Consider the following 18,873-nt stretch of genomic DNA (forward strand, 5'->3'; position numbering starts at 1 on the left):
AATAGAAGTAAATATAAATACACACTCTTTTAACTTTTTTCTAGCCGGTGACCATTTTAAATCGGTAAGTTTAACCTAAGTTGTCGTAAAAGCGATTGAAAGGTACATTTGGTCCATTGTGAATTGTAAAACACGGAATCTTATTTTCCGTTTTAAAACAACCGTGTTTAATTGCTCGGATAAACAAAATTGATGCCAGATGTTGACAGTAAACTTGTAATCAACACGTTTCACCTTGTACCACTCCAAACCTGATACTGCAATAGAAAACCGTTTCTTTGAGTTAAAATATTTTTAAACACACAAAATTATTGATAGATCTTATTAAGATATTGAATGCAAAATGCTATATGTAATGTGAGAAGGTGTAAAAAAGATAAACGCCAGAAGTTTGTTTCGCTCTGCAACAACACCAACAACAGCATATTTTTTTGAAGAACGATTTCAATTTCTGTTTCACTAGTGGATTCGAAAAACCGTACAGAAATGGATCAATAAGAGCAACCAAAGCATATGGAAATCGGAGAAAAGCGTTTATCGCCGTAACTGCGTAGTCTTCTGGAACCACTTTGAATATTCCAAAAATGTCATCCAATCCAAAAATTGTACCTGTAAGGGTTATCGGGAAGGCAATTGAAATAAAAGCGATGCCAACAAGAAAGAAGGCCAAAGTAACACGCCTGTTTTGTTTTTGCCTCTTCTTTTCCGCTAGATCTGCCATCGACAGGGGCTGTTGCAGTGATGACATTTCAAAATTGTTATCCAGCGATACGGTATTCGCAAGCCGTTTTTTCTTAGTTTCGCCGGTATCATTTTCCTCCCCAGATTTTGTGTCATCCATTGGATTGGATTCCCCAAATTCTGATTCTAAAAAATGAAAGTTTCATAATCAAATAACGTAATTATCCAAAGATGTCAAAAATTTTGGGGCTTTTTTTGCAATTTTTAATTCTTTTGGGATAAAAAAAAAGAACTATTCAATGTCAAAATTAGCTATTTAAGAAAAAAACAGATATAAAAAGTCCCGGTGCAACGATTTCTTCTGTTTTCACAGGGATTCCAGTTGTTCTTGCCAAAACTTACATTTCTGACCTCTATTTAAAATTTTTTATGAAAGTATCGCTGTAATCTCTTTTATCTATAATAATCTTGTCAAGCTTACTCCTTCACGTTGTTCCTGCGAATCTTGTCGGAAACCATATTTTCTAGTAAGAAAAATACATTTAACCGATTAACAAAAATATTTATAAAAACTTAAAATCTAGACTTTTATCAAAAACCTGCAATTTTAAGACCACAGCTAGAAAAAAAACTGAGCCTGGAAAGAATTCAATGATTCAGTATGTTAGTTTCCTTATGCTATCGAATGTAGAGGCACAACAAACACACACACACACACAGAAAGAGAGAGAGAGAGAGAGAGAGAGAGAGAGGGAGAGAGAGAGAGAGAGAGAGAGAGAGAGAGAGAGAGGGAGAGTCGGGGGAGGGAGGGAGAGATAAAGAGAAAAAATTGTCTTTCAACCAAGAAAAGTGTTAAGTTCCGTTTTTCGTTTCATAGAATCCCCACCCGTTTTTCCCCGATGAGAATCATTTTACGCCCATAGTTTCACTACTGATATCCTTTTTTTGAAAATTTTTTACTAGACTTCTGAAATTTCCAAACTTTTCTGTTGGGAAGAGGGAGAACTTGCAAGTACTCACCTCGAGCATTTCCTGATAAGTTTCCAAATTTTTTTCTGTCTGGCCATGAGAGATATCAGAACAGATTTTCAGGATTCGTCGCGCCTAGACTTTTTTTAGGTTTTTTAAATTTTTGTTTCAATGGCTGTTACAATTCTATATATCATATCACAAAATTTCATTCTCCTTCAATAGATACAAAAAGGTTTTTTCAACTTTTAGTTCAAATTTATACAATCAATTTCTTGAGCTTAATCAAACCATTTACGTAGAAGATTATCAGAACTGGATATTTATCAATATTGAAATTGAGAAATAATCTAATTGAAGGCCTAGGACTGCATTCATTTTACAAATTCTGCTGACAAAGTGTGCAAAAATGGAAAAAATCAAACCTTGGTAATTTCTGCGTACTTCCCGAGTTCTCATCTTGCTAGCTGTTGATATTCTGGCTTCTGTTTTCTTTGAAAAAAGGCAGCAAAAGTCTGTTATGCTTGGATTGTACTGAAGAGCGATTGAAACATACACATAAACAATTAGACAGGAGTCAATTAAAACAATGGAAAATTGAACTTGCGGCCAAACAACAGTATATTTCCTTAACATGTCTTCTATGTTATCGTCCAATGATATCTCTTACTTTCAAAATAAATTAGGAAGATAAATGCAGATGAGATGACAAAAAATGAACAACAAACTGTAAAAACAGAGGTTATAATGACAAAAACTGTGCGCTTTTTGAAATAGTAATTATATTTGAACGGTTTTACAACCGCGATATAACGATTGACGGTCATGCAAAAAATAATTAATAAGGAAAATAAAGTCAAAGCACTGTCCAGAAACAGGTAAGATGCCACAAAACAAAGCTCAAAGTCCCCATTCAAAAATCTATATAAGGCCAAAAATCCAATTATGAAAGGAAAAGATAAAAACATTAATCCATAAACAGCGTCTCCCAATAGACCAGTTATAATGAGATAATCTGAGGCAAATTTTTTATCCTTCCTCAGAAAAATAAACGTGACAGTCAAATTGCTGCCCAAAATAATCAGCCCAATCGCGCAAAAGAATACAAAACCAATTACAATCAAAATTTCCTCGTTTGACAGCATTTTGATTGAAATTCAAAGATTTAAGTTATCGCAATTTTTTCTTATGGAGTAAAAATTTGTTCGACAGGTTGTGTATGTGAAAATAAAGATAATGGTGAGGTCAAAGCAATAAAAACTGTTCTTTTGCATGGTGTTCGGCCTCCCAGCGCCCGAGTAGTGGGCCACCGTCATTCAACGCAAAAACTACGCAAGATAAGCGGCGAAAGCTGAAAACTTGGTAAGAAATGCGGTAAAGGCGGAGAAATTACATAAATCAGGCGATGAATGCGGTGAAAAAAATTTTCGAATGGAAGCGGTGAAAGGACATAGTTTCACCGCTGAAAAGAGCTCAAAATTAGGCGAGATAAGCGGTGAATGCGGTAAAAAACCATCAATTCATCGCTTTACTTATTGGTGAAATTACATAAACTCACCGATCAGCAAGCAGTGTCAAAAATATGTGACATAAGCAGTGAATGCGATGAAATTAAACCGTTTGTCTCCCGTGCTTCTCCTGCGTTATCTCACTCTGTCGCCTTTTTTAAACTAATTGTGTGCTTGGTCTGATTTTACATCTTTTTTTTACTTCGGGACCCTTGAATGAGTTTTCAAAAATGTCTTAGCTGTTCAGAGGTTCAGTATATTCTTAAACTCCTTGAAATTTACCCACGTTAGCAAAAGAAGTTGAGATGTTCATGTACCTCACTCGACTTCTGTGGCAAATTTGTAAAGAAAATGCGGTGAATATGGTGAAAAAAATACTTCGCCGCGTTTCACGGCAATTCTCACAAATATTCATTACAAAATTCATTGAATTTCTTACAAATAATCGCCGCAATTGTTTTTCAACGTTTTAAGTCTGTTTTAAATTCACAAGAAATTTAATAGAAAAAAACAGATAGCGGAATGGAATAAAAACTTAGGCATGCAGTAAATTAGAGGTTTGGAATCCCTGTCCGGAAGTTTGTTTCTCTTGTAAGAGATCCGTTGAAGCCGGTGAAAGTAAATTGATCAGTGCGTTCACCGCTTTTTAACGCAAACTTGGATAGAAAATTTGTCGTTAAAAAAACAACTTTCCACGTTGTATCTCACATAATTTTCCGATTTTCTCACAACTCGGGTGCCTTCAAAAATTTGGTGAACACTTTTTGTCTCCGCCAAGATTAAAAATAGCTACTGTTCTGAAAATAAAAATTTACTGGAGGAAAAAAATATTTAGCTGCTTGTACTTATGGAATATTATACATTTCTAAGTTGGTCATTGAACTTCCAAGGCTTACATTCATGTAGTATAAACGCAATCGACACCTGTATACAATTGATGGAAGTTGTAATTTTACATGATTCGATTTCGAATTCACGAAACTGTCAAAACCCGGGCAACAAGCATTATAGTCTTTGGAATTGTCATATTAAATTTTGGTTAAAGTATAAATATTCATGCAGCGCTTAAAAAAATTTACTGACGATCTTTGCGGACTATTGACGTCTTCGCAAGAGTATTTTGAAGCAAAATTGGGTCCAAAACAACCCAGAAAGAGTTAATTTAGCATGGATAGTCGTTCTATGATGGTAAAATTAGAAGAAACTATTAAAAACAATTTTAGTAAATTTTTACGATCACGCATGATTATCACAATTGACGCATTCGGAAATATATAGCAACTGGTAATTTAATAATCAAAACTTTAGACCCTCTATTTACATTAAAAACTTTTAAATAAATGATAGCTCCGTTTATGGAAATTTAATACCGTATACAAGACAATAAACAAAGGGAAAGAATGAAAGTCTCATGGTAATAAAAAAAAGAAAAAGAGAATTAAACAAACGTATGACGAAATTATGGTTCCACATGAAAGATATTAAAAATCAAATTTTTTTGAAAGAAAGGTTTTGCAGCATTCTGGAATTGAACCTCTCATTACTTGATGAGAGTTTGTCTGAAGAAGTGTGGCCGAAAGCACTTCCTCGCTAAAGATCCCCGCTAGAGGTACAGTTTTTTAATGGGATATTTCTTTATTGTGAAAACATTTTGCCGGATGATTGAGTTCATTTATTGTCGCCTCGTTAATGATCAGACTTTAGCTCGTTAATAATTAGAATTTAGCTCGTCAATGATCAGATTTTAGCTCGTTAATGATCAGATTTTAGCTCGTCAATGATAGAAATTTTGCTCCTTAATGATCAGATTTTAGCTCGTTAATGATAGAAATTTAGCTCCTTAATGATCGGATTTTAGCTCGTTAATGATAGAAATTTAGCTCGTTAATGATCAGGATTTAGCTCGTTAATGATCAGAATTTAGCTCGTTAATGATCAGATTTTAGCTCGTTAAGGATCGAAATCTAGCTTGTTAATGATAAGATTTTAGCTTGTTAATGATCACAATCTAGCTGGTTAATGATCAGACTTTAGGCAGACTTTGACTAGGAAGATCGTTCATGTAGGTAGATTTTAATATGACGCTCGTCCATGTAATCAAAAACGCACTTTACCCCTTACCACCCCCCTCCACCCGGTGCGTTTTTAATTGTCTGATCATTAACGCACACCTCGACCTGGCGGCCTGTTAATATCTGTAGTGAACAAGATTCGACGTATTCTCAAACTTTTCTGTATGACATAGAATTGGCAAAATTCGCTTTAAAAAGTTTGCATCACACTCTATGGATTACAGAATCGTTTCACAACTGGTCTGGTTACCACAGAGCGGTTGACCCATAGATTCAAATATCTTGGATGTCATGCTTATTAGTGAAGTTTTAAAAGCAAACGCCTCTGTTTTTTTTCTTTTCGGTGATCTAATTCGAACGCTTGGTTCAAACGCTTCGTTTTCACCATTTTCATTCAGAGGTTCAAAATTCAGAGAGTTGAAATGGTTCATAAAATCTATTTTGTTAAAAATCAGAATTAAATACTGAATCAGGTCAAGCTGAATATATCGGAGATCTTGGTTTTTTTGGGTCATATAAATTAATATAAAGAGGCATCGTAGCATAGTGACATCGACCCAAAAATGATATTATATCTATTCCGAGCTAGAAACAAAAAACACAAGCAACTTTTCTCTGTCTTTTGAGAATCTGCGCTGGCAAACGAGCCAAGACTGAAAATATAAGCCCAGCAACCCGGATCAGTTTATCAGAGATTTTGAAAGCGGCTTAAAAATAAAGTTTGCGGTAATTGTTAGACAGGAATTTCAATTCGCCAAGAAAAACAGAAACGTTCTCTGAACAACCTGACCAACCTAGGTCAAACTCTTTGGAGGGGTTCTCACGTTCATCAAAACCGAAGTGATATCTTGTCTCTAGTAAAAAGCAACGGCGATTAATCCCTGGTGTATTACGTCTAAAAATTTCAGGTAAATTTAGAGGCTGTCAGCGGAGCACAGATTTTGAGAGCACCTCTTTTCGAGTTGCTGCCTTGCTTTCTTTCCAAAACTCGTAAATTAAAAAACTAACCGAATGGTTACAGTTCTACATGCCTTCAGAATAAAAAAAAATTATATATTGAAATAATTAAATTCATACAGAAATCTATTAATGATCTTTTGGTTATTGATTGATTTTGCACATTCAGCTGTGCGTTCCTATATATAAAAATTGAGGTGGATAATAAGAAACGAGGCAGTATCAAAATAACGGTTTGCAAAAACAGAAAAAACATAATTCCAGTATCTAAAAGTTGATCCCGAATTTGTAAGTGGCTATAATGGAAACAGTGGATATAATCTCCCAAAATTTTCAGAAATGGGTTCACCTATCTGTCCCCCAAGAGAACGCACTAACTGAAATGTCCCCAGGACAAAGCATCCAATTACGAAAACACCCATAACGTCTGGTCTGAGGGGGGGGGTTGAAAGACTTTAATTTCATAGTCGAGGGACTCTAGTTAAAGTCAAGTTAAGTCTTTTCCATGGGTCAAGCTTGAAGTCTAAACAGTGAGGATGGCACATGAAGAGTAAATTGACCGCCTCAATTAATTATTTGGTTTCGGAGAAACATGGAGGTTTTTTCCGCAAAACATCCATCATTTTTCGTTATGATTTTTTAAAAACAATATAAAAACTTACCCAATAAAAACCAATGACGCTTCTCTCTCGTTAAAAATTTAAGTTTCTGTTCCAGCTTTTTCTGGCGCTATCTCTATATCATAGAACTATCAATTGCATCATATTTCCATCTACCTTCTTGGAACCAAAACTAGTCAGACGTCCATCAGGACGGGATGACAAACTTCGCATCCCACGATGTAAAATATATCTAGAATTAGCTAATCTAAACTTTTTTTATATATCTTTCATCAATAATTACCAAATAATTGCAACTCAGGTTTATGATTCCACATTTGATATCATTCGGCCAAAAAGGAAATCTTGGGGGTAAAATTAACAACTGTTAAAAAACCAAAGATGCAGATTTTTTGCGGAACCAGCTGATATTTAACATCAGGATGCGATTATGCCTGAAGCCCAGTAGATGAAGAACAAAAACTACAAAAATATTGTCCTCCTGGTTCTATTATTAAAACACTGATGAATGCTAACATTTTGTTGCAAAAACACAATTGCTCGAGTATATATACTCTGAAAATCGATGTTTTACGCATGGATTTTAAGCATATATACTAAGATCTGGAAATTAAGCGAGCGCAAAAAAATGCAACGCGCTCAAAAATTTGGTAACAAGTCGCTATTTTTTGCATTTTACTTTGTGGAAAAACTAGCAAACTAGCGACAAGTGTAATTAACTCTAATCCTTTGTTGTCGTAGCCTAATCTAATTGTTTGATTTTAGGGGATTAGTTGTCAACTTTTGCTGTGCTTTTTTTGCTAGAATTCGCTGTCGGAATTAGCTGAAGGAACAGCAATTTGATTGGAGATTTTCACATTGTTATTGATTTCGGCAATTTTGCTAAAATACGAAAAAGCCACGAAATGAACAATGGGTTCACATAAAAGAAGAACCATTTTCAAAAACGTGTACTAAAAAAATATTTCAATTTTTTTGAAATTTTTTTGTTTGTTTTCAAAAGTGCTGGTAAGCCACTTTTAAGAACCCATGCAACAAAATCACCCCTTGAAGCACACTACCAAAATTGTTAACTTTTGTAGGAGATTTAAAGTAAGTTTGAATAAGCAATCAAATAACAGAAACGGTATGTCCGAATGCACAATAGTTGACAGTTGGTACAATCGAAGCGAGAGAAATTAGAAACTGCATTAAGACAGACACAGCTTTCACCCTAGTCCAATGAGTATACAAATTCGAGTAGGGGTGAGTTCATAGCTAAGCAAACAGAAGTTCTCCTGGAAACCTCTTCGATAAAGTTCATGTATATTTAATCTTGTCATGCGCCATCTAAGTAGGTGTAAATTAAACAAAATGAGTTATTAGTTGGCTTCTCTGGGATATTTGAGTTCACAGCCGACTTCGAAAAGTTCTTTTGCAAGAGTTTTCAAGATTCTGGCAGAATCTTGCATAATGATACATCGTCTTTCAAAATTTTCATCCAAAATCTTACAAAATCGTGCAAGATAACCATTCATCTTGCAAGAATCATGCAAGCTAAAAATTGCATGCAAGATAACATGCAATTGAAAGGAACATGATCGAACACGATCAGAATGAGACGATAAAGTTATTGCCTCACATTTTTTTCATTATGGAAAAGATATACTCCCAAAATAGCTTTAGTCTTATTTTTTTCCCGCACAGACTTAGATATCAAATAATTTTTTAAAAGATTATATATTGTATTGTGAAATAAAAAATGTCAATAATTAATAATAACAAGTACTGATATCAAATAGTTTAATTAAGGTTTTGTAGAGTTCTCTATCTGTGCTTGTAATGCTAAAAGAAACCCTAAAATTTTACGTTTAGTTGACTGAGCTTATGAGGTACTTTTAAAAAACATATATGTGAAGGGCAAATTATGTTTCAAATACTCTCCTACAACTCACGTATACTTTCAGAAAGTCTGCGATAAATAAACGATAACTTTCCTGTGACAGCAGATGAGAGCAGATCTCAGCAGGAACGAAGTTGCAAGAATCTTGTACGATCTTGCAAAATAGGCTTCATCTTGCAAGATCTTGCAAGATAACCATCGTCTTGCATTATCTTGTAAAATAGCCATCGTTGTGCAAAATATTGCAAAATAGCCATCGTCTTGCAGGGCATGCAAAATAGCTATAGTCTTGCTAAAATTCTCCAATTGTAAGTTTTCTTTTAAATTTTGGTCTAACTTGCGGTGAAAAAGCAGTCTTTATCTGTTTTTACAACTCACTCTGAAGGGCAACTGATTGCAGTTCCCGGTTAGAGGCCGAATGGTTAACTTGTAAGAACTTGAAAGTTTCTGGCAGAAACTTACAAGGTGATTCATCGCCGTGCAGGTTTTTCTCTCCCAAAAAATTCAAGTTCTTCCAAGTTAACCAAAAACTTACAAGGTGATTCATCGCCTTGCAGGTTTTTCTCCCATAAAATTTCAAGTTCTTCCAAGTTAACTTTCAAGTTCGACCTACAAGTTCTTACAAGTTGACCACTCAATTTACAGGGCTCTTAGAAGTTAACCACTCGACTTAAAAGTTACTTACAAGTTAACCAATCGCACACACACGACACACCACACACACCACGCACACACACACACACAGACACCATGCGCAGACACGCACTAAACCGTAATTAAAACGTTGTAAGGCATGAAACCTGAATGTAAGAGGATGTTTGGAAAAAATAGAATCTGGAAAAATGTGAAATGAAATTATAAAAGGGTATAGAAATGAACGGCCACTAAGTTATGTTGAGAAAAGTGTGACAATTAAAATTGAAATTTCAGTGAAAGTCAATAGTTTGGGAATATTTTAAAAAAACAACCGTGAACAAGCTAACTGAGATCTACCGTTATTTAATTGAATTGCAAAGGGATCTCTCTTGAAATGATAAAATTGAAAAGTTACCATTTCGTCTACGTTGGTTGAATTGTATTATGTTATCCAAACAGAGCAACTAACTCCCGCGCACTTTCTACGTTAAATACCTTAATGCTAAATTGAACTAACCAATAAGAGTTATGCTCGACCGAAACGAACCTTGCAAGGAACTTACAATTTAGCCTTTGCCTTGCAAGTTCTGAAAATTAACTAATCGACTTGCAAGTTCTTACAAATTAGCCATCCTTTGCAAGAAACTTCTCTACAAGTTAAGCTGCTTTTGCTAGAAACTAGCAAGTTCTTGCAATTTAAACATGCGGTGTCGACCCGGGTTAGCATTTAACCACAAAGTGTTATGGCAACCGAATATTAAAAAAAAGTCCCTCACAAAAATTTTCGAAAAGGCAAAGGGGACGCAATATAAAAAAGACTTAAATATATATATGAATACTCAGCTCAGGTCTCTATCGGATCTTTTGCATGTCTTGCTATGACCTGACAGAATCCATGATAACATTGATAGGTTAAATTTTTGTTCTCGAGACTGTGAAAAAGCAATTTCCGGAAGAAAACTTTAGAGCAGTTTGAATTTAAAAGAGTTCAGATCACTGTAGCAATTTTTAAATTTTTCGTTTTCGAAATGTTCTTTATATTTCAATATTTAATTCTATTTCTGCCAAATCACTTGAAAAGATCATGGCATGAAATATTTACTTGTTTACATATTTTGCTTCTAAAAATTGCTTTATTTTGATAATAGGGTCCTTTTTATAATATAAGCAGTTTTCCTTCTGAGATTTTTATGCTTCGTTTTCATTCTAGAAGACAATAATATAGTTTCAGAGTCAGCGTGAGTAAATAGATTGTCAAGGAAACTTCTATGAAACAGAGGAAGAGTGGATCGAAACTTTGCTTTCATCAGCTTTTCTGTACATTATTTCAAAACTCGAAATCGTTCTACTGTGTTTTTTGAAACAAGGAGTACCTCCCAGTCCAAGTGTCGACTTATGATTCAAGCTAAAAACGACTATTTTTTTTATTTCAATACTAAGAAATTAATTGAAAGCATAAGCAATCTTTTTAATAAGCTGCATAACGATTCTGCTGGTTTGCTCATAAAATGTTGTTTGTCAATGATATTGCAAACTACTTTTGGATCTATTCTGTTTCCCCCGGCATTTTTTTACATGGTAACGTGCTATATAAGAGCTCATAATTTGATCTCAGAATTGATCTCTATTTTCTTTCAATGCAATTTTTAAATCAGAACTTCCAAAAAAGATTCAAGAAGGGAACTGTTAGAACATTTGAGTATCTTTATCAAAAGCCGAACAGCTGGCAAAAATCACAATATGTTAAACATCAAATCTCAACATAATCAAGCCATTAACTGACAGGGTAGTAAAATTTGTTGGGTAGAAATTGATACTTGCTTGTTATATCATTGTGCAAACAGCAGACAAGCAGTCGAAACTGCAGAAAAAGATTTAATATGTATATATAGGCTCAGATTCAAATTCAAAGCATCTGATCTGTTCCTTCCCCCCACACTTATTGGGAGTATAACTTTTGTACCCCAAAAGCACGTACTATTTTTGACATAGTAACATGCTATACAACAACAATAATTTGTAATTGGGGGTCATAAAAAACATTGGGTCTAGAAACATACTAGATCCAACGTACATTTGGACGCTATCGGAATGTTTGGAATATTGGAAGCTATTGTTTCTTGCCTTAGTTACTTAGGAAAAAAAGTTTAGTATAGTAAGTTTTAGAATCCGAGCAAGCTTCCTCAAAAAATGAATTTTTTTGTTTAACTGAAATCAAATATTTTTGAGAAAATTGATGTTAACACTTGAGTTTTCCTCTATTGCTTCTTAACAAAATTAGCTGCCTTATTTTGATTTTTCCTTCCTTCTCTTCAGAATAATGTAGAAGTTTTGAAAATTTATAGACGTGCTTTGAAACAAATGTTGGCAGACTTTTCACATTTTCTGAATCTATTGTGCACGATTTTTAGGCTATCTTTCTGTGATTTTAGGACAATACTTGGACGAGTTTTTGGCTCTTTATGCGCATTCCGTTTCTATTTTGGACGATTATACGGACCTGGATTTCTACATGCTACGTATTGGCCAAGACTTGTGATGAGACTTGGACGTCTTTGCCTCGACGTGCATGATGCTGGCAAGTGCAAATAGTGACATGATCGTTTTCCTAAATCAATACTGAACTTACATTTGCGATCAGACATTCCGGGTACTGGTGTTGGGTTCGAGCGTTTATTGAATCTCACTCACGAATTTTGGCAGATAACTGTCAAAAAATATTAATCAAAGAATGTTTCTGATCCTTCTTTTTCTGTTCGTAAACAAAACATACAGTCTATAAGTGCACGAATTAAGTTTGAATACCGAAAACACTTACTTTTTTCGTATTTTTCAAAGGTTAATATAACGACAGTTTCTCTATGCTTGGAAACAGAACAAACTAGAGTTATCCAAGTGAAAATGTTAAAAATATATGTTTCCGTATAACTGATTTCAAACATCTCAGAAGTAACTTCCCACGTTTAAAAATAAATTTGTGGAATGGGGTCACATTTTTTTGAAAAAGAATATTGGTCTGATATAATGGAAATATGGAAGTGGAATCAGAACATTGATTCAAAAAATATGCGAGCTCTCTAATCTCTTGTCTTATTTGTTTCAAAATTTGAACCACAGATCTAATTTTGTTCTACGATTTTCTACAAATAGCTCACCGATCAGGACTTTAATGCTTGCAGATATCATCAGCATTGAAAAAGTTGAATTAAAAAACAACCAAACATTTGTTGTTAAATCAGAACATTTCATGTTAAATTTCCCAATTAATCAAAAAATTTCACATTTCTCAGTTCTTTATGTTCACTATTATCAGAATTCTGTACAGATCGTTCTCGCAGTTTGTTCTTGTCGAAATTGGGGGGGGGGGGGAGAGATTAAAATTTAACGCCAAGATCCTCCATTGCACGGCCGTCCCAGTTGTCGACACTTCTGGCATTTGTCTTGTGGGTGGTCTTTGTTCCGATTGATATGATCTTCATCTGGTTTCAACAGCTGTGTCTGTTTGTATGGGTACACAAAGTCACCCTAAAAAACAAAATCAGAAAGATAGCCCCACATTAGGGACCGTTGCCGAGTATGAACTTATAGTCGAGATATAGACTTCGTTTAAGAAAAAGACACAAAAAGTCATCTAGGGACAATAATGACCCAAATTACATGGCTGACGTCAATGTAAAGTCTTTTCATGGGTCGAGCATGTTCTTGTCATACAATACTTTAGTCGAGAGACTATCTTTTCATCGGTCAATACAGTGTCTTTTCATGAGTCTAGGTATCTAAAAAATTTTTTTCATTACTGATTTTGTAGCTGCCCTGTTAAACCTCAACTTAAGAAAAGACTATGCTCGATGCAAAACGCACATGCGGCGATTTTTGACTTTAAGACAACGGTAAAACCAGTTGCACTTGAAATGATTTCACAGAACAAAATGATTTCTAATAACCTCCATTTTTTTCTCTTGGGTTACATATAGATCATACCTGAGGATCGTAATCGCAATTCCCTCATATGGTAAAAATTATTCCACGGGGAACCATTAATAACCATGAAAACATACTTCAAATTATAGAATCGCAGACGAAATTTATTTCAAATGATCAAAAATTCAACAAAAAATGAGAAAAACAGATAGTCAAAAATCGCAAATTCTCACTTGGGACAAAGTATTCCTCAGCTTTAGCACCATAAAGTCCAAAAATAATTCTCCATGCCTAAACTGTAATTTACCATGTTTGGGATTGACCTCAATAGTGCATTTTATAATTAAAAGGGACAAATCGGTTTCTTGCAATCTGTAGCCATAACAATAAGTGACTGATAGAAAGAGTTTTACAGAATAAACTCTCCTTAAATATAAAAAGAACAGTCACATTTGGCATGCACAGTCACTCTCATTAGCTGTGATTTGTGGTTCTGATTTAACGTTGGTAGCCTGCAAGCCGTGTCTCTACCAAACTGTAGAAAAAATTTGAGCTCGCCAAATGTAAGGGGCGTTGTATGCACTTTCTCCTCAACTCTTGAAAATGGATTAGAAGATATCAATTTGGACAGAAAGGTGGCCAAGGTGTTACTTAATGACTTGTAGCTCCTAAGCTACATGTCGACAAAAAAGAAGGAGCATTGAAATGCGCGTCAAATTAATGAACTAAGTTGTCAACGTTGATGTAATTTCCAGGCAATTTTTTAAATGTATTTTTGAGACAAAGGCCGTGTAATTGTATTGACAATTGTAATGTTTTTTGTATTTGAATTTACTGTGCCCTTTTGTGTAAAAGTGGGATGCAATGTTTATAATCGTTTCTTTGTCCAAGTTCGTTTTTACAAGCAATAGGGTACGTATTCTGGATTTATAGATTTTAAAAAATCCAAAAGGTCAGCTTAACTTGTCTAGATGCTTTCACGCAATATCGAAAACGATAATCGAAAAACAGAGAAATTTTTACAAACAATATTTATATGATTCCTGTTCAAAATTTCGGAAAAATGGGTTGTCCACAAAATATTATTGGTAATTAAATCAGTTTGAGCTAATCAAATAAACTATAAAAAATAGGCGCGGAAAACTACTGACTTCCTAAAAGCGTTTTGCGGTATGTTAAAACAGAAGAGATGTTAAAACACATTTTTATCGTTTTTACGTTTATCAATCTGAAAGAGGAAGAAAATATTGAAAATCATGTGACTAAAGTCTAAGAAATTTTCCGCACACCATTTTAAAGCAATTTTTTAGCAATACCGGAATCTCTTATGCTCATCTGTAACTAGAAACGGTCATAGACAACCTTAAAAGAAATAAACGAGTAAAAATCTTTCGTAATTCGGCACGAGTCCTATTTATGAAAGAACTCATGCCTCAAACTTTAAGATGTATAAGGTAGTCCAGAATCGCAAATTCTCACTTGGTAAAAAAACTTCTCAGCACTTGCACCATAAAATCCTTAAAAAATCTACAGACCGAAACGTTAAGTTATGACGTTTTAAGACTGACCTTAGTAATGCCACTTTTTAATTAAAAAGGACAAATCGTTCACTTGCAATCTGTAGCCATAACAAGAAGTGACTGATAGAAAAAGTTTCACAGATAAACCTCTCCTTAAATTTCCTTAAAAAGTAAAAACAGCAGTCACACTTTCGGGCAGCAGAAGCTATCAAGCAAGGGATTTTCTGGCCCTGTCACTCTGGCCACAGTCTGGCCACTCTGCACAGTCACTCTCATTAGCTGCGGATTTGTGTTTCTGATTTAACTTTGGTAGCCAGCATGCCGTATCTCTACCAAACTGTAGAAAAAGTTTGAGCTCGTCAAATGTAAGGGGCGTTGTATGCACTTTCCCCTCAACCCTTGAAAATCGAATAGATGATTTCAATTTAGCCAGAAAGGTGGGAATTATTTAAGACTTGTAGCTTCTCAGCTACATTTCACCAAACAAAAGAGACTGGATATTGAAATGTGAGTCAAATTATTGAGTTGTCAATGTTGATACAATTTGAAACAAATTTTATTTGAAAAATTGTAAATTTGAGACAAAAGCCTTGTGAAGTGTATCAACAATTATGATGTTTATCGTAATGAAATTTACTATACCCTTTTTATCTAAAAGCCAAAGTCATTTTTATAAACGTTTTTTTGTCTTCGTATCACAAGCCACAGAGCCGTTTTAACATGAATTAGGATACGTTTTGTGGAATTAAAGACATGAAGAAATCAAAAAGGACCGCTTTACCTGGTTAGAGGTTTTCTCTTAAAGTCGAAGACCAAAAAAAAAGAAAACAAAAAATTTTAAACATATACAAAACAACAGAGAAATTTTCACTAACTATTATAAATAGTTTCGACTTCAAAAGCTCCAAAAAATGGGTCATGCTAAAAATTATTATTTCTAATTAAATCGGTTTGAACAGATAATAAAATAGAGGCTGCATAAAAAACTACTTATTGATATCAATCAAGAAGGCAGCTAATAAAAAGAGAGAAAACCAGACTTCCAAAAATCGTCTTCCGGTAGCGTAAAAAAATATGTTGAGATGCATATTTATCGTTTTTACGTTTATGCATCTCAAAGGCAAAAACCATTGACAGAGAATTAGTTAACTAAACACTTTTATTTAACACCAGTGTTAAATAATATCGTTTTTTGTTATGCTCATCTATATCTATAGACGGCGCTCTAAAACCGTGAAAGAAGAAAATGAGCAAAAATCGTTCGCAGGTCGGCTTGAGTTTAATTATGAAAGAACTTGTGCCTCAAATTTTGAAATTTAGAATTCAGAGTACAGCAATAGTTACGGCAGTTAAGGCCACTCCATTTAAGACGAAAGAACCCGCGCAAAGAACGTCGAAAAAACTCAAAAACAATTAAATTAAAGCAATTGTTTCTGAGCATTTGTGCTACTCAATTCACCAAAACCATTCACCATTCACCCACCAAAACAAGTTCTGACAGTTTAAGTTTTGCAAGTTGGTTTTCCAAGTTAGATAAAACAAGATAAGCAATGAAGTTCGAGAACTTTTTAGCCAAATTAAAAGTTTGAGATCTATTTAAATAAATTGTTCTACAATTCATTTTGAGAAAGTCTTGCGACACAAATCTGAAGATTTGTTCATCAGACCTTAGTAATTTTCTTTTTCTGAAGGCCTGAAAAATGTCAAAAACCACTGATGAACAAAAAGGGATTATTGAAGACAACTAGTTACACGGACTTTGTCGCAGAGCATTTCAGCGCTCAACCAGCACATTTCAAGAGTAAAAGTTCATTTCAGTTTTAAAACACTCATTTCTTTGTTTGTAATTTTCCTTCATTATGATTTTATGTTGTGATAGAGTTTGTCCAGGCTAAACTTATTCTGTATAATCTGACAGTTACTCATACCCAAAAGTTAAGTCTGAGCAAAATAATGACATAATTTTTTAGCATAAAATTTCTAATTATTATAGTAGTATACACACTATTTATACATAAGAAAGCTTATAGACAATTGCCACAACGCCCATTTAGCTTAGCGGTTGCGACTTGCTACGCAAAATAAATGCTACAAGTACCCACGTGGAGTTTTGCATTTAACAAACATTGCTCGCGGGAGGTAAACTGATCATTTCATCTCTCATGAAGTAAACTTTGCCCAAAGCACATGACTGGCTTGTGTAAATTGGGATATAAACAGGGTACAAGCCTTAGAGTTAGTTTTTTTAATTTTTTTTAGTTTTGAGTTAAGTTGAACAACAACAACAGCCTTCTCATAGAGAACTGATTTTTTCAAGTATACAAAATTTGGAATTTTCACGCTTATTTCCACAAAAGTAATTCATAAGAAAATTGCAGGTTCGCAAGATTTAAATGTTGAAATGAGATTTAAAATGCCCCTCACATATTTTCATATAAATATTCTGAAAATAAGTAAAAAGTGTTTTTTATTCAACTTTGATTCTCTGATTACCAGAAAATTATCATAAAACAATAAAACGTTGAAACAATAAATAATGTTATCATTAAACAATAGAGCGTAAAAGCTATAAAACAACGTTGTTTGAAGACAATAGAATGTAAAAACAATAAACAACCTATCGTAAAAGCAGGACTTTGAAAAAATTTTTAGCAGCTTCAGTAAATGTATTTCGGTTTTACATTTCCAGCAATTTTTTCATCATTTTGCTCGCTTAAATCAAACATCTTCCATAAAAAACAATTTTTTTCCTAACAACATTGCGCTATTTAAGCAAAACACAATTATTTTGGGCAGTTTTTGTTCTTTACAACTCTATAATGGCATTGAATAGCTGCAAAAAATTACAACTATTATCTATGTATTACCATTTTTGGCCAGTTTTCACAATTTTGGCAGAGGAATCTAGATAAAAGTCAATTATTTTATATTTGTCACCCACTTTGCAGTTCTCGCATTTCTGACCCATGTTCGCCCAACTGTTTGCACTTTGCCACTTCCGGTTACAAACTGGGCACTTGAACTCCCCAAAACATCTGGATTTTCCCTGGTAGGGCGTCAAGCCGGCTTTAGGTGGCATTGCTTTTGACCTCACAGATCTAGGAAAACAAAAATACTTGCGTCTGATAAAAGAAAAAAGAGAAAAAATGCAGACTGGGAAATTGCGCTAATATCCCGTGTTAAAGACTGCTACTTGTCCCCCATACAAACCAGCAATTTATGCCCGCAAACAAATTCGCCGAGATATCGAAATGTGGTAAAGCCTAAATAATAACGACATTTTTTTTACAGATTTACAGTTTTTAAATAATAATTACAATAGAAATTTATAAATTACAACACAATAACACGATTTACAAATGCAACCCCCCTCTTCCTCCCACACGTTACCCTCGTCATACAATAAAAAGGGATAATCTTCAGTGGGAGAAAGGGGGCATGGTTTGGGGGGTATGTGTGTACACAAAACGATATTTTGTAAAGCGCACGAATCGACTTGCATAACTTGTGTTTGTATAACTTTCTATTTGCATGTTCGACTGCATTTTTTGACGTATAGAGGACTGAATTAAGCGAAACGAGAAAGAGAAACCATTCATGACAATTGTAGAAAAGAAGTAGCCGAATAAAATTCATGACAAGAGTATGTCATATGATAAAAGTGAAAAAAGTTTCCCCGAACTTAGGCTACCAATCACTCAACAGTCCAATCGGAGCATATTTTTCGGCGTACCAATAATTGAAGAAATCCAGGATCTTTAACTTTTCCCAGGTTTAGGTGCGTGACCCTAGACCGCTCTGATCAGACCATTTGGGTCGCACACTGGTGGCGTGGTGCGAGCCATAACATGGTCTGGGAAACGCTTGAGTCGCACTATGGTCTGATCAGAGGGCAAAGTCTGGGAAATGGTCTGTACAATAGTCGCACTGCGGTCTGATCAGAGGGCAAAGTCTGGGAAATGGTCTGTACAATAGTCGCACTACGGTCTGATCAGAGGGCAAAGTCGCACTCACGGCAAAACTCATTTCGTTGGTTTTTTTGCGACAATGCGAGAATCACCGACAAGATTGCCATTCTTCGTCGCCAATATTGGCAGTGAATTCTAG

General features: G+C 34.6%; 1 protein-coding gene across 1 annotated transcript in view; it reads right to left on the reverse strand.

Moving 5' to 3' along the window:
* Positions 1–12,536: 12,536 nt before the first annotated feature.
* The window catches only part of LOC142353258 (zinc finger CCHC domain-containing protein 24-like), a 40,598-nt gene continuing 34,261 nt past the window's right edge, over positions 12,537–18,873 (reverse strand). The window contains exons 2-3 of the mRNA XM_075405490.1: positions 17,708–17,864; positions 12,537–12,850 (exon numbers count right to left, since the gene is read on the reverse strand). Coding sequence (XP_075261605.1) covers positions 12,707–12,850; positions 17,708–17,864 — 301 coding nt within the window. The 3' untranslated portion in view covers positions 12,537–12,706. The remainder of the gene's footprint in view (positions 12,851–17,707; positions 17,865–18,873) is intronic.

Source organism: Convolutriloba macropyga, chromosome 14 (assembly GCF_964194025.1).
Source record: "Convolutriloba macropyga chromosome 14, txConMacr16.3, whole genome shotgun sequence".
NCBI classification, from domain to species: domain Eukaryota; kingdom Metazoa; phylum Xenacoelomorpha; order Acoela; family Convolutidae; genus Convolutriloba; species Convolutriloba macropyga.